Source organism: Pinus tabuliformis, chromosome 4_1 (assembly GCF_031772625.1).
Source record: "Pinus tabuliformis cultivar Carrire ecotype Pingquan chromosome 4_1, CPIR1, whole genome shotgun sequence".
NCBI lineage: Eukaryota > Viridiplantae > Streptophyta > Pinopsida > Pinales > Pinaceae > Pinus > Pinus tabuliformis.
The window spans coordinates 270,835,407-270,853,329 of NC_142303.1; the positions used below are offsets into that span (position 1 = coordinate 270,835,407).

A 17,923-nucleotide genomic window follows, 5' to 3' on the forward strand; every position below is an offset into this window, starting at 1 on the left:
AGTAGGCTTTTATTTTATGTTTCTTTGTGAATTTCATTAGATTAAATTATTAGGTTCATATGTTTGGAATATTAACGAATGACCTTACGTAAGAAAGTATTAATGTTTCCTTCAATGAATCTGATTTGTTATTTAATGTTTGATTTCATTAATTTAAGTTTCTAATTTATATGCTTGAGATATAAATGAATAGTCTCTTGTAAGAGAGCTTTAATATTTCATGCAATCAATCAGAATTAGGTTTAAGTACTTTAATTTCATCAGTCTAAATACTTTGTTGATTAAAATGTTAGAAATATTAATGAACAGTCTCCCATAAGGGAGCTTTAATATTTCTTACACCTGTCACAATGTCTTTAGATTTCATTTTGTTAGATGACTAAATAGGTGTTGGAAATCCCAATGAAAGTCCTCTTGTAAGGGAGCTTTGGCATTTCTTCACCTAGCTTAGTTTAGTTTGTCTCTAAGTCCATATATATTGGATGATCCTTGAAGTTTACTTACCCGGATTTATAGTAAATGAAACTCTAATTTGCATCGCATTTTAGACCAAACAAGGCGCACATGGACAATACTATGGAAATTATTATATTCATACAGCTAGTTTACTATAGACAAATGGTAGTTATCCAACCCAAGAGAATATTCGCCTACAAACCTATAAAACCCCAGTACCTCTTTATAAAATGAACATTTAAGAGCATTTTTTATATTGGCCGGAACCACCCCACAATACTATAAAAAAGAAGGTGATTTCTAAAGCCCGTTGTAAAGGCCCGCTCGATATGAAAAGTTGAGTCACTTAGTGTTCGACTGCGTACCTAACATATTCAGAGGTACTAGGTCTCAAATTTGCATTTGTCTTTAGGCAAGTCAGTTATGAGTAAGGGCAGGCAACACTCAATCGTTCTAGGGGGGCAGTAAATAAAGTAAGAGTAAGGTTGGTCAATTCCCGACCCAATAAGAGTATAGTGCATTAGCCATGAAGCTATTTATGAAAGTGTGACTAGGTGGAAGGCAGGAGCGTACCAGTCTCTCTGTACTGGGTTCTAATGGAGATGAATTATATTGGCAAGGCTCCTAAGCGAGATAGTTTAGTGGTACCCGTAAGGCAATATGTAATACCCGAATTTCTAAAACAACGTATGGTAAAGAGTCAATATCCTAGTACAATACCCCCTATTTATTTTTGGCTTCAGCAATAAGTTCTAAAGTAAGGTTAGGTTCGTTGGTTGGTGTATTCGGTCTATCTATGCAAGGGCGGTAAAGACGCCACGCCAGTCAAGTTGTTGACTGCATATAGTAGGTAACATAAACCATTCATAGTGCATGTGAGCTTGAAAATTTTCATACGCTTGGTCGCCAACCCAAGCACAAACATTTCCTCATAAGGGCAAGACTATATCCACTACGTATAAATAGGAAGATGCTTGAAACCCTAGTCTAAATAATTCATGCTCTATTGTTATGCTACATTTCCATTGAAGCATTGTCTATTGGACAAGTTTACCTTTCAAAGCAACCATTTACATTCATGTCAAGCTAATCATCTTTTATTTTCTCAAGTTAAAGTTCTTTTTTTTGCAAAGCTATTGTGGGCACAAATCTCAAGTTTATCTTTCAAAGCATTTGAAATTTACATTGAGAAAGTTTACACGCATTTCAAGCGTCATTTGCTTTAGTTTGTTATTGATTCATCATCTATCTTTAGCAACTCACAATTTTTCATGAAGCTTATGCATCTTTTGTTTACTTGAGCAACTATAGAACTAATCTTTTGGAGCATATTTAATTGAAGCAATTTATATCTTTTACATAGCACTTACAATTTCACTTGCATACCATAGTAAGCATTCTAATTTAGTTGCATTTTAAAATTAGCCTCCAAGCATAAGCTTGGTTGATAGAAATCATAGGAAAATGACTTTCTTGGAAAGTTCTTCCAATTGGTACAAAGTAAGGTAAAGGCGAGTGACCTTGCAGATATGAAAGTCGTTTGTCCCCTTGTGCGAACGAAAGCACACGCTGGCTGGTAAGACTCAGGGGACGGGTATCGTTAAAGACACTATAGTGTCCTCGCCCCCTCTTTCTTATAGTCACCCCAATTTTAAACCTTCAGTAAGAGCTCAAAAGGAGGATCTCTCACCTAGATTAGGCATTTAAATTAAAAGTAATCAAGATAATTGCATCCAATTTTAGTTTAGGTGCATTTCATATTAACACATCTTATTGTTTTACTTGCAAATAACCATTACACTTGTCATTTGAGAATATGTGTTGAATTGAATACTTTGTTTTGGCAAGTATCATCTCATTTTATATTTTGAAAGTAAATCGGTTTCCTTCACAAGATATTATTTCCTTGTATGCTTTGGATTAACAAGTGATCATATATCTTGAAAGCATCTTTATATCTTGTACTGATTATTTTATTGTACTAATATCTTTTGTTTCATTTTCAGGATTGCTTGTGCTTCCATTTGAAACCATTTCATTTATTTGAGCAAGTATCTTTAATTTTTGAGCAATATCTTGAAGGAACTAGTTTTAACTTTTACATATGCTTATTACTATCTCATGTGTTGATGGTTATTAAAGTTGATTTTGGTTCACATTGCTCATATTATATTTGCTTGTAATCTCAAAAGTAATCCATTTCACTTTAACATCTCTTAGAAACCTCGCATCTTTTAACTTAGTTTTCCATTTAGGGACCACCCCCCTTAGATAAGCTAGGAGATAGCTTAAACAAAGAGAGTTGGGAATAGGTGACAGACCCATCTCTTTAATTTGCCACCAACCACACCTTGTAGGGTTAAGGGTTTTTCTCACTAACTGGTAGGTGTGTGTGACGGGCAGCAACAGTCCCCATGGACCCTAGATTTTTGTTGATTAAAGTTGTCATTGATGTCAATAGAATGATGTCATTGTTGAAGATAATGGAAACCCCAGATCTATGCCAATGCCCTTGTTGATGCCCTAACCCTTGCATTGCTTGTAAAGAAACCCTAAGGTGCCAAATTCATGATGCTCTAACCCTAGATGTTGTGCAAACCCTAGGTGAGAAAAACCTAGATCCTAAATACATGAAATCCTTACATTGATGAAACCCTAGTATTTCTTGAGCATGGGCCTAATTCCCTTGTCAAAATCCTAAATCCTTGATCCTAATACCCTAACCCTAAAATTCCTAAAAACTAGCCCTAAATAGTATTCTTTTGACTTCAAAAAAAAAATTAAAAATCCTAAATTCTAGACCTTCCTATAAAATCCCAAAACCATAACCATACATTTACACTACCATACGTTATCGTATGCTACCATACATTATCTTACATTATGCTACAATAACTACCATATATTATTACAAAAAAACAAAAAACTTTATTATAAAGTCTCATAATAACCTAAGTACACGCACATAAATTCCTTCCAACATATACTATTCTATTCCTAAAAAAACACTCATGTTGGCCTTTCTACTCACATGTCAGATATCCTTTCCACTCATATATCGACTATCAACTCTCCACAAATTCAATTATCACTCAATTAAAAATTAAAAATTAAAACATTGTACATGTCGACTAAATCTTCACTTAATTCGGCGCCCTTATTTTCCAAACGATACATCCCTTTAATGCCTAACATTATTGAATATATATATGAGGTAAATGAACTCGTTGAGAGGAAAAAATTGCAAAATGGATTAGAGAAATCAAAGAGCTTTGATAAAGGAGAAATCACATAGCAATAAGCACTTAAAGGAAATTTCACATCATCACAGTGCAGAAGTAAAGGAAAATAGCGAGGACGCGGAGCAAAAGAAAAAGTCCAAGAGTGATAGAAGCAGTTTGTGTAATTAAAGTATCAATACAATGTGATCTCCTATTGTGCTCTTAAATTATATGGAGAACTAGAGTCATCGAATTGGCTCAACCTCTATTGTTTTGTTTGAAATTCACTTGTTTCATTATAAGTTGAAGATTGTGTGACAGGATTAATATGCCAACCTGAGCTATTGATGTGGAAAGTGAGCCATTAGTGCCATTAGACTGATATAGAACTCAATGTGTCAAAAATTGGCACATAGACCAGTTAATTACATTTGGATGACATTGCGTTGAATGCAACAGCGAGAGTAGCCACAGCTAATCCGAGTTACCATGTTTGCACTGGATTTTTGGCAGTATTTTCAATGTTTGGTTGGGTCTGTTGATTGTGACCTGGATATGGTTTGAGAAGCAGGCATATTAAGGAGACAAGTAGTTCTAAAATATCTTTGATATGCAGACTTTACAAAACAACTTGTTGCAGACCTAAGGGGAGTGGAGACACACTATTGTTATTTCAAGACCTATGAAACTTTGAGGTACATGTGAACATGTGGAGAAGTACTTTTGAAGGCTAAAGGTGACTCATTGATCTAAGGTGTCTTGGAATATTGAAAGGCATTTGAAAAACCTCTTGAAGAAGCCCTCGGAGAATTGAAGGCTTTATCGAGTCTTGTTGAAGAAGTATTAATGACCTAAGAAATTTTGAAGCATATGAAGCATTGTCATTTCAAGCATACCTAGGAGAAGCCTTCATTGTCTTGGAGAATCTTTTGAGGCAACTTATTAACACCTTGATTCAATTTTGGAGACATCTTGGTGGTGGCCTTGGAGACCTTAATATGTGATTGAAGCCCTTATGGATTAACATTGAAGAAACTTGTTTTGGGTATCATAAAGAGTTGTGAAGACATCTTTTGAGGTTGATAAAGTTGTCAATGATGAGCAAAGCGAGAGCCTTTGTTGAAGGATAATTTGAAGATATTGTCAAGACTTATTGCAGAAGTTTTTGGGAAGCCTTGAAGAACCATTCAACCTACATTGAAGAGTTGAAGCAGATTGATAGGGTTGGTGCCCTATAGGATAGGTGTCCTCAAGAACATCAAGTTGGAGCCTATGCCAGTGGAGAGGGTTGGAGCCCTAGAGGTTGGAGCCTAATAAAGACGAGGTTGGAGCCTTGTGGAAGATAGGGTTGGAGCCTCATAAAGACCAAGTTATAGCTTGGCACCATATAGGTCGGAACCTAGTTGATTGAAGATTGGTGTCTTCATCTAGGATTGGAACCCTAGACACTATTGTACTTGATTTATTAGAAGAGGATTGAAGTCCTTGTTATTTCTAATTAATAAAATTATTTAATTTCTATTGTTCATTTTGTGTTCTTTTTATAAGTGATCTAAATTGAAAAAGTAACAATAGTAAAAGAAATATTGATTCACCCCCCCCCCCCTTCTTGTTGAAGAATCAAGGGCAATTAGGTGTGGTGTGATTCTTCTTGACTTGATAACAATTTGTGGAGTCTTTTTACTTTTTCTTGTTAGCTTAATCTTATTTTTCTTCTTCTTAATGCATGTGTGTGTACTTCATCAAACTACTACCAAAAACATAAGAACAAGAACATAAGAAGTTGGCTCTCTACCAGGGCCAAAACCTCTCTTCTCTTGGGAGGAAAACCCTTTAGTAAGTTTGAGCTTCTTATTGATCAATGCCAAACACTAGACCCTTGACTAGAATATCGTCCAAGCACAAGTAAAGTCCTTTCTCCTTTCTACACTTTGTTCTCTGACACTTAGTCTTCATTCTTCCGGCACTTCGTCTTCCTTCCAATTGTTGTTAGATCTTGATGCACTTACTCTAGAAGAGATACCTTAGATGAGACTCTTTACTTATGATGATGCCTTCCTTTTGTTCACCAACCAACAAATTTGTATGATTGTAATGGGAGGGTTGTTATACCAGCAGATACAGCCTCCTCCTCTTCACACGTGTGACTGTAATAGGCTTTAGAACAGCCCTATTACCTTCGCTCTTCTTCCTTCTTCACTTGGGTGGGAGGCCCTTTAGGCCTACGTTCTAGCCCAAACAAAGATGAATATAGGATTGTTATGTTATTACGGTTGCCTATATGCATGGTTCTGTTTCTCACACGTGTGACTGTTTTATACCCTAGAAAACAGTCCTCTTGTCTTCGATCTAGGCTTCACCTTCTTCGCTACACTTGGAGACCTCTTCGAGACCTCTTCTTCGTCCTTCGTTACCCTTTACTTGCCTCTTTACTTCGCAGATTTCAAAGATATGAGTGCGTTGTCTTTTGAGGGAGTGGACATCCTCTATATATACAGGATTTTCCCTCCTTTAGGCCGACTTGAAGGCCAACTAGTTGTTTGTAGGCTGACTTGATGTCTTAGCTTCAAATGGCTTCTTTGGCGGTGTTACATGCTTGGAGGAGACTTGACTTTGCTTGGAGGGTTATTCTTTGACTCCTATACAAACATATACATGGTGCAACATGCCCTTAAGGTCTTCAACATTTTCTTTTAACCATTTGACTCACCTATAGCACTTTAACATGTGCTAGACCTATTTCAATGAGCAAGAAACTCATTGATATATATTAAAAAATAATATTTCTTTTCTTGAGTAAATACAAATATCAAAAGTACATTTATGAACACCGAACCTAGTGACATTTCCTTCAACACCTCTCATTATTTCCAACAATTGGTTATCAAAGCCAATACCTTCACTCATAGCCTAACAGCTTGAAGGTAGATCCTTATAACACAAATGGAAAAGTCAACGAAGAAGGCTTGCAAACCCTTTGAAGGTGTCACCTCCTCAGTGGATAATCAAATTGGGAAAGCTCTGTTGTTCAATGGAAACTTTGAAATATGGAAGACAAAAATGAAGAATTTCTTAATGGCTCAAGGTTTTGAAGTCTGGGAATCAGTGGTTACTGGAAGCACAAAGGAAGAAGAAGACTACAAGGAACATAATGCAATAGCTATTAAATCTATCTTGAGTGGCCTACCGAATCCTATAAAGGCCAAAGTGGAGAAATATTTATCAACAAAACAGATTTGGGAAAATCTTCACTCAAAAGGATTGTAGGTTGTGACCTTTGATCAAGAAGATGATGGCAAAGAGCACAAAAATGAACCAGAGAAGACAACTGAAAGCAAAGATGAAGGCACCAATTGCATAAAGGAAGATGATGATGAACAAATCTCTGAAGTTGAAATTGAAATAGACCTCAAGACAAAGCTTGTAGCTACTCTGGAAGAAATAAGCACTCTGAAAAAAGAAAATGAGGAATTCAAGAAGCAAGTTAAAATGTTGATCATGACCTTGACAAGTCAAAGGAGGACAATTGTAGTAGAACAAGAAGAGGCATCAAGTACAAGAAAAGGATGAGGATCTCAACAAACATAAGGAAGAATTGCAGTAGAACAAGAAGAGACATCATGAAGAAGTTATATCCATGACAAATCAATTAGACAAAGCAAAAATAAAGGAAGACAATTTGGCAAATTATCTCAAACAAAGGTCTAAAAAATTGAGCAAAGTTGAAGTAGAAATTGGTCAATATAAGAAAGAAGTCTCCTCCCTTGAAGCTCAAACCCTAGATGACATATTATGTCATCAAAGATCCCCCCTTTATAAATCAGGTCTTGGTTATGCAGGTGAACCCTCAAGCAAAAATGATGCAAATCCTAATGCATCAAACAACAAGGATGTGGAGAAGCTTGGAAGAAATGTTGATGCCCCCAGTTCCAGCAAAAGCAAGGAGATTAATCAAGATAACCTTAAAAGAAACCCTACTCCAAGAAGGTGTGCAAAAGGTGTCAAGAATGCAAGAGGCAATGGATATCATCAAAGGATCTCAAGGCAGAAAGACTTCAAAAGTTCATCAAGGCAAGCTCCATCCTCCAGGTACCAAAGTATATTTTTTGATTATTGCTATTCTTGTACAAATTTTGGGTACATGGCAAAGGATTGTAGGGCATACAATAAGGAAAAATATAATGGCCCCCATCAACATCCTAAAAGCAACTTTGCAATAAGTTATGCTTCATCATTAATGAACAAGATGGAATGTTACAGTTGTCATAATATTGGTCATATGGCTCGTGATCGTAACTTGATTTGGACTCCTAAACAAGTTAAAACCATGACAACCAAGCATGAAAGGAGAGTTACACAAGTTTGGAGAAGGAAGCAAATTGAATCACAAGGAGACCATGTGGGAAGTGTTTTGGACACTCAAGGCGTCAACTCATGTTGTTGATCTAATAAATGCATCATTGACAAATATGATATTTCAAGTTTTGATGATGAGATTTTGCCTACTAAGAAGAAGATCATGCATATCGTAAGGGGGAGCTTGTGATTCTTGACCATTCTTGCAGAAGGCTATCCGTGAAGATCCTTTTGAAACCCTTGATGAGTCACACATGCTATGAGACATAGATATATCTCTTGATGGATCATCTCTCATAAATTTTGCAGAAAATCTTGTTTGACAAGTTGGTCTCTCTTGCATAAAGGCATCATCTACTTCATTCCTTTCCATGAAAGCATGAAAAGGCTTAGCGGGAGCAGTTCCATTGAAGAACATCATCCTGTGTCCCCACTACACATTTGATAGACCATTGTTGAAGATGCCTTCCACTTGATTACAAAGCAGTAATCATTTTTGGGTTCCATAAGCACAAAGGAGAGCAAGAGGAGTTCATGCGAGCAGGGGGAGTTGGTTGATCACATGAAGAAATGCAAACTAAGACATCTCTCTTGTACCACATTGCTAGAATAAGGAAAGCATGACAAGGTGAGCAGCATGACAAGCATGATAGGGGAAGCTCTTGATGGAAAAGGTGTTGTCAGGCTACCCCATTTGCCATTGTTGTCAAAGGGGGAGAAAGTGCTAAAAGGGGGATAACATTGCCATCAATGACAAAGGGGGAGATTGTGGGTCAAAGTTGTCGTTGATGTTAATAGAGATAATGGAAACCCTAGGTCTACGCTAATGCCCTTGTTGATGCCCAAACCCCTGCATCGCTTGTAAAGAAACCCTAAGGTGCCAAATTCATGATGTCCTAACCCTAGATGTTGTGCAAACCCTAGGTGAGCAAACCCTAGATCCTAAATATATGAAATCCTAACATTGATGAAATTGATGAAACCCTAGTATTTCTTGAGCATGGGCCTAATTAAAGATCTATCCCTAACCCTATTTTATAAAAAATCCTAAAAACCCTAACCCTGTCAAAATCCTAAATTCATGATCCTAATACCCTAACCCTAAAATTCCTAAAACTAGCCCTAAATAATGTTCATTTGACTTCATAAAAAATTTAAAAATCCTAAATTCTAAACCTTCCTATAAAATCCCTAAATCCTAACAATACATTTACACTACCATACATTATCTTATGCTACCATACATTATCTTACATTATGCTACAATACACTATCATACATTATTTAAAAAAAAAATATTATAAAGTCTTGTAATACCCTAAGTACATGAACATAAATTCCTTCCAACATATACTATTCTATTCCTAAAAAAATTACACTCATGTTGGCCTTTCCACTCACGTGTCGGCTATCCTTTATCACTCAATTTAAAATTTAAAATTTATAAGGAAACAAAAAACAATTGTACAGGTCAACAGAATCTCCACTTAAGTCGGCTCCCTTATTTTCCAAATGACACATCCCTTTAATGCCTAACATTATAGTATATATATATGAGGAAAATAAACTCGTTGAAAGGAAAAAATTGCATAATGCATTAGAGAAATCGAAGAGTTTTGATAAAAGATAAATCGGATAGCAGTAAGCATGGAAATTTCACATCATCGCAGACCGGAAGTCAAGGAAAAAAGTGAGAACACAGAGCAGAAGTAAATAGAAAGCCACAGATAAGAAGTCACAGAAAACGAGGACGCAAATCAAAAGAAAAAGTCCAAAATGACAGAAGCAGCTTGTGTAATTAAAGTATCAATACAGTGTGATCTCCTATTGTGCTCTTAAATTATATGGAGGAGTAGAGTCATCGAATTGGCTCAACCTCTATTGTTCTGTTTGAAATTCGCTTGTTTCGTTGTAAGTTAAAGATTGTGACAGGATTAATATGCCAACCTGAGCTATTGACGTGGAAAGTGAGCCATTGGTGCCTCTAGACTGAGATAGAACTCAACGTGTCAGAAATTAGCACATAGATCAGTTATTACATTTGGATGACATTGCGTTGAATGCAACAGCGAGAGTAGCTGCAGCTAATCCGAGTTACCTTGTTTGCACTGGAGTTTTGGTAGTGTTTTCGATGTTTGGTAGGGTCTATCAATTGTGACCTGGAAATGGTTTGAGAAGCAGACATATTAAGGAGACACGTAGTTGTTCTAAAATATCTTTGATTTGCAAACTTTACAAAACAACTTGTCACAGACCTAAGGAGAGTGGAGATACACTATTGCTATTTGAAAACCTGTGAAAGTTTGAGGTACCTGTGGACTTATGGAGAAGTAATTTTGAAGGCTAAAGGTGACTCATTGATCTGAGGTGTCCTGGACTATTTAAAAGCATTTAAAAAACTTCTTGAAGAAGCAATTGGAGAATTGAAGCCTTTATTGGGTCTTTTTGAAGAAGTATTAATGACCTAAGAAATTTTGAAGCATATGAAGCACAGTGATTTTGAGCATACCTAGGAAAAGCCTTCATTGTCTTGGAGAATCTTTTAAGGCAACTTATTGACACCTTGAGGCAATTTTGGAGACATCTTGGAGGCAGCCTTGGAGACCTTAATATGTGATTAAAGGCCTCATGCATTAACATTGAAGAAACTTGTTTTGGGTATCATGAAGAGCTATGAAGACCTCTTTTGAGGTTGATAAAGTTGTCACTGATGAGCTAAGCGAGGGCATTTGTTGAAGGCTAATTTGAAGATATTGTCAAGCCTTATTGCAGAAGATTTTGGGAAGCCTTGAAGAACCATTCAACCTACATTGAAGAGTTGAAGCAGATTGATAGGGTTGGTGCCCTATAGGATAGGTGTCCTCAAGAACATCAGGTTGGTGCCTGTGCCAGTGGAGAGGGTTGGAGCCTCATAGAGACAAGGTTGGAGCCTTGTGGAAGATGCGGTTGGAGCCCTAGAGGTTCGAGCCTCATAAAGACCAAGTTGGAGCTTGGCACCATATAGGTCGGAGTTTGGTTGATTGAAGATTGGTGCCTTCATCTAGGGTTGGAGCCCTAAACATTATTGTACTTGATTTATTAGAAGAGGATTAAAGTCCTTATTATTTATGATTAATAAAATTATTTATTCTATATTGTTCATTTTGTGTTATGTTTATAAGTGATCTAAATTGGTAAAGTAACAATTGTAAAAGAAATACTGATTCACCCCCCCCAGTATTTCCAACAATTTCAACCCAAATCAGGTAATTATTGTAGGTCCAATTTAGAATAGATTGCCTCTCCTTCCATTGATTGTCTGGAACAACAGTTTACTTAGGGTGATTGGGAATAAATTGGGTAGTCACATTGATTATGAAGAACCAATAGGGAACTTATATTCATGCAAAAAATATGTGTGGAGGTTGATCTGGATAAAGGGCTCCCTGAAGCCCTGCAAATCAATCATGACGGGTGGAGTCACCAAGAGGCAACAGTTGACAAGCAAACTAAATATAAATGCATGACTTCCCATGCCTATGGGTACTTTGTCAAAAACTGTCCAAAAATTCAAGCAGAAGAGCCTTCTTCAAAGCAACAGGTAAATCAGCAGTCAAGGAACGATTCAGAGTTCATAACAGTCTTAAACAAAATAAGGAATTCCCACAAATATGATGTACTTTGGAACCTACAGAAAAAAAGAGAATCCAAAAAACGCAGAGGAAGCAGAAAATTTAGAAAAGGCAGAGAATGAAGTCAAAAAGGAAAATGTAGCAGATCTAAATAATTTAGCTCACCCAAATAGTGGCCACAATCCATCCCCTGAACAATTGTTGTCAATGCACAAGAAGAAGAGGAAGCTGATGAAGAGGAAAACAAGGAAGACTCGAAAGAGAAAAAGGAAGAGAGTGAGGAAGCGGAGATATCAGAGAAAGAAAAAAGGGACACCGAACAAGAAGAGGAACAAGCAGTGGAACAAGATTTGGTGGTTCAACCCACGCCTTATAAATCCTTTGCTGAAGTTCTAAGGAAGACACCAAATCCCTATACCCCTTTACAAGGGGCAAAAATTCCAATCTGGATCAAAGAATGCAATAAGGAGAAATGTTCAAAGGGGGCATCAAACAACCCTCAAACACCTTCTACTAGGTTAACCACGTATTGCTGTTTTTTTATTTTCTTTGTAACCAATTTGTGAGAATTTTTTCATGTATTCAAGAAAATGATACGAAAAGTTCCAGTAACTTCTGTAAGCAAAAACTTTCTAACAAGAAGATGTGCCATCACATCCAACAGCGGAAATTTTTTAAAACAGCATATCAGCTTTCCCTGTAATAAACTGCCAATTTTGGCCACTTTTAATACAAATAATCCACAGTTCCCGTTAAAATAAATAAATAAATTTCGAAGGAAAGCAATGTGGCAATAAATATACAGCTACTACCTTTATTAACAAAAAAGGCCCAACAATTTCTCTAAAGGAAATGCAAGCACAATTTCAGAAGATAGATGGGATGGCAATCTTGTTTCCAATAAGGGGGATATTCCATCCCATTAAATAAATTTAAATGGTGCATAGAGGCCTTAAAAATCAAATTACAATTTGGAGAACAGTTTGCGGAAGTCCACTGACTTGGATGAAAGGAGCAAATCCACAGTCTTTGTTTGCTATTTTCTAATAAGAAGACTTACTATTAAAATTGAAATACGTATAATAGAACAGGCACATAAACTTGCATAATATGGTATGAACATTTGCCTTATTATGTCATCATCCATGTCAGCCATGTAACAAGCATAAAAAGAGTCCTACCTGATTAAAAATAACTCCTTCAATGCATCAATACCAACACCTGCATGGCGCTTACCTACCTTAGAGGTCACCATTCCTGCACAGTAAAATTACTCCACAATTAACAAAGATTAGGGAACAAAATTATTAGTGGACAAAAAAAACTAGCTAGCAGTTAAAAGTATAGTATGTGAAATAAAATTGCTTTACACAAAATTTGACTTATTTATTTTGTTAGAAAAGTTCAGTTTCCATTATCTAATTTTATAACAGTGTAAATTAAATTTCAATCAACAGGATGATTCTTTGAGAAATATCAGGATCCCTTCTGGAAAATTAGCACTTGCTTCACAGCTGTGAAGCAAATCTACATCACTCAACATGAATGAAAACCATCTAATATTTGTGAAAATAAATAATGCCCTTGGAAATGTTATAAAAACAGAAACACAAATAAGAGAGCCTTCTTTCAACTAAGCAAACCTAGTAGGCTGACAGCACACAATAAGTGTCAGTGAGAAAAAGACCTGTTGTAAGGACATGCACTCCTGCACTCTAAATAAAATACTAAATTTACGCTAACAAGTACCATTTTCCAATGCAAAACTAAACTCAGATAGAATAAATTGGCAAAGAATCGATAAATTTGGAGCCCCACATAGCAATCTGTGGGAGCTTTGTTAAGTTTGAATGACTAAATTCAAATGAGATTTTCAATGGTGGCTTGCCGGATCAGTGAAAGTGGGGTGGTGTTATCACCACCTGGTTTCAAGTCTATACAATGACATGCTTGTGCTTGTGGTCATGCTTGTGTGCAACTGGGCTTGCAAAAACAGGTGGGGCCAGGAGAAGCTTGGCGACGATGGCAGATTAGATACCCCTCAATGTGGCTTCTTGATTGCACACAACTTCCTTAGCATGGCAAAACATTTCTTCCCAATGTTAAGTTGTGCAAGTGTGCTTGCAAAAACGGGTGGGGCCAGGCAAAGCTAACATTGGCAGATTAGGTATTCCCTCATTTGAAGAGGACTTCCTTAGAATGCCAAGATATTTCTGCCCAATGCTAAATCTAAACTTACTCGTGTCTACCAGAAGCCTGAGTCAATTTAACATGAAATCAAATGAGCTAAGTTTGCCCCTAATGCTCAGATAGTCACAAACCTACATGAAACAAATTCTCATTTACATTGGTGCCATAGAAGATCAAATTTAATTTATTTGAGACAATGAACCAGTTCAAAGAATCACATGTAGCATGTCAAGGAAAGTTTATTTTGTTTGGATTTCAAGTCAGGAAGACAGAAGACTCTATTTGTGTAACTTCAACATAATTTATCTGGACATCATCAACAGCCTTGTATAGTTGAAAAGCGCATGATGTTGTGCACCAACTCCACCATTTGATCTGCTATCTTTTTACCGGAACTCCAGATTACCTGTGCCTTCTTACCTTTTCACAATCCCAAAGCTTCTCTTACCTGAATCAATACAACATTTTTCGGGGGGTTTAATTGGCCAACTTTGTCTGAGGTTCCAAGCAGTATTTTCAGTGCAGTGTGATAAAGTCTAAGTTACCAGGATCCTGATCCGGATACGGATACGGATCCGCCATTTTTTTGAAAAGCCAGGATCCGGAAACGGCAAGTACAAACAAATATAAAATATTTTATAATTTTTAAAATTAAAATTTATATAAATATAAAAATAAAAACATATGTTAATTCTTCAATATGTAATTTTTATATACAATAAATAATTATTATATAAGTAATTCCTAAAGTATCATTTATAAATATTGATTAAATTTATATGAAAATAAAAAAAATATATGAAAATTTTTAAATATATAAATTTAATATAATATTTTAAAAATAATTATTAAGTTAATCATAATATAATTAATGCACCATTTATAAATATTTAAACATTAATTATTAGTTATAATTATTTATATTAAGCAAATTATTACACTTATTTTAGAAAAACTATTTTTAAACTTTAAAATAAATTTTAAAATTTATTAAAATATAAACTTAACTTTTTAAACTTTAAATAAAATATCTTCTAAATAAATACGAGTAGATTATAATCTTGACGGCACATGTATTAAAGTTTATAATATGTATTTGTATTAAATAATATAAAGTTTATAATATATCTTTGTATTAAAGTTTATAATGCCATCAACATAGAAATAGAAATAATAAATTGTGGCCGGCGAACTCCCTCTCGGACTTCATATGCGCTCGTTCTTATCATTAGATTCATTCACTTGAATTAAAGTTTATAATATATTTATTGTATTAAAAATAATACATTTCAAACTAAAAATAATAAATTTTATGACGTCCAACAACTCCCTAGTTTATTTTCGCGGAGGGATTTGTAATCCATTTCTTAACATTGGAAATTGATTGCATTGATATTTCTGTTTAGAATTTTTGTGCTGAATTACAGTTTTTTACCCACGGAGAGTTTTATGACGTCCAACAACTCCCTAGTTTATTTTCGCTAAGGGATTTTTAACTCTTTTCTTAACATTCCAAATTGACTTGTGTTGATATTTCTGTTTAGAAATTTTGTGCTGAATTACAGTTTTTTTTACCCACGGAGAGAAATTTTTGCTGACATACGGTATTTTACAAACGGAGAGAAATGGGTGGATCTCTACGGATCCGGATCCAAATCCGTCTCTGATCCGGGGATCCGCGTATCCAGCCATCAGGCTTGGCGGATTCAGTAACATTAGATAAAGTTCCCAGAAAATGTTTAACATGACAAGATCTAGTCATTGTATATAGTTGCCAATGGAGCGTCTAGTTTACTAGTGAGGTCAATAGAGTATTAAGCCATTCATCAAAGTTCCATTCTCACTGCGGTTTGTCCGAAATTTACCAAAAGTGACTCAGAAAACAACTTGGCAAAACCAAAGAGTAATTGCTGACCCAGACTCAAAACATTTTGGGAGTTAACTCTGTAAATTTAAGATACACACACACACACAATTACAGTGAATTTCCAGAAGAAAATATATTTTTCATTTACATGAAAGTTTACAATCTCTGTTACCAGAGAAAGAACGACCAGTCATTTTTTTGAAAAAAAGGCCCATAAATGGGAAACAGATGGAAAGCGCCCATTTTTGAAGCCCTGAAATGCTTTTTTACAAAACAATTGTCATTTCTTAGTGCATTTCTGTTATGAAGAAATATATAAGAAATAATGTAAATGATAATAATCATAAATAATGATTAGTTAATTAGTAATTAGGTTGAAGAGTCATGTCTAAATGAGACATGACTCTCCATGAAGAGACACCTGCTTGGTATATAAGCAAGCCTCTCACTCTCATTGTATCATCATTCTTATTCACACATTTAATATATAATATTTATATCCATGTGGATATTTTTATATTCCAAGTCTTCAAGAGTAATTACTCTGTAGAAGGAACTTTGTTCGCTTCATTTGGTATCAGAGGCATTCGATCTTTTGGCCGCTCAACCGCTGCATAGAGCGCGCTCTCCGATCCAGGTCTTTGACCGTCAAATTCATCAACATTGTTGTCGTTGAAGCGTTTCACTACAAAAATTTAGAGTTTCTCCATTTCGCTATCAAGCATTTGGCCATTCAATAATAATAATAATATAAAATATGTATATATATATATAAAATCAAATTCAAAAAAAAATAAAAAGTAAAAAAGAAGAAAGAAAATAAAATAAGTACATATAAAGATTAAAAAATATATATATTTAAAATAAATAAATATAGTCCGATGTAAATTTTGAAGGAGAACATTCATATATATAAAAAGGTTCTACATTATTGATAAAAAGTGCATGATAAAGTTAAGAGGGAATCTTTCCAAATATATTTAAAACTATACGTAAGAGAAGGAAGAGTAAATAATATTATTTCATTAAGTGGTTTACAAGCCCGTGGTTTTAGAAACCCATGGTAATTGCCCATGGTATTTTAAAAGTAAAAGAAAAACAAAAGGAATACAAAATCTCTTTATGTGAATGGTAAGTTTTACTTTTTATGTGGAGAACATTAACCGAGGTTTTAGAAACCCATGGTAATTGCCCATGGTATTTTAAAAGTAAAAGAAAAACAAAAGGAATACAAAATCTCTTTATGTGAATAGTAAGTTTTACTTTTTACATGGAAAACATTAACTGAGTCAAAAGTACATAAGTGAACATAAAAAGAAATAAAGAAAGAAATTACTTTAACGTCCACGAGGCTAAAGATAGCATATGGGACAGATTGCTTCTTCATCTGCTTGATGTATTCGGCCCTTTTCTGTGAAGCTTCAAAATAAATGCTCCCAACTTCTCGACAAACCCCTTGCTAAATAGATTATCCCGAGAGCTAGCTGTCAGCATATCTGCATAACTTTCCTTGATGTCTTTGAAGGCATCACATTCTAAAATGAAATGCTTTTCTGTTCCACTTTTCCGAAAGAACAAAAAATGCATACACTTTCCTCCCACACTTCCTTTGGCCTTTTCCAGTGTCCTGTTTCCAACAAAGTTGATGAGAATTAGTCCTTAACTGAGCAATAAGAAATTTGGCTCTCCAAGAGATATTGGCCTCTATGTATGCTTTTGGTTGATGACTATGAGTGGGATTAAACAGTTCAATATGGTAATTTTTCTTTCTTCCTAGCTCCTTATCCCAAGTACGCTTGTGGAACTTTTCCATAACAAAAGCTTTTATCTCTTTGTTGTTTATGGGACACGCATTCAAGCAAATACCCCATTTACTAAACCATTTGTTATTTTGATGCATCCAAGGTTTTTTGCTCTTGCACAATCTATCATTAAAGACAACCTTAGGCCATCTACCCTCTTCCATTTGCTCAATTTTTTTTAAATACCTTATGACTCACACCATAGCAATTGCTTTAATAGGAGCAGTCCCTGTTTCACTTAATAAGATAGCATAAGGAACTGCACTTTTAATCTTAAATTTGTTTGTAAACAAACTGTTGACACCTAATCATCAGGATTGGGTGAATAACTAAAATTGATGTAAATAAATAATAGAAAATATGAATAGTCACAGGGAGATGAAATGAACAGTCTCTCCCTCATGTATATAATAAAGACCA

At 35.3% G+C, this 17,923-nt stretch overlaps 1 protein-coding gene across 1 annotated transcript in view; it reads right to left on the minus strand.

Annotated features, from left to right (window-relative positions):
- EDA25 (CCAAT-binding factor) overlaps positions 1-17,923 on the minus strand; it is a 327,784-nt gene that overhangs the window by 245,455 nt on the left and 64,406 nt on the right. Inside the window, 1 exon segment of the mRNA XM_089419585.1 lies at positions 12,826-12,901. Coding sequence (XP_089275711.1) covers positions 12,826-12,901 — 76 coding nt within the window.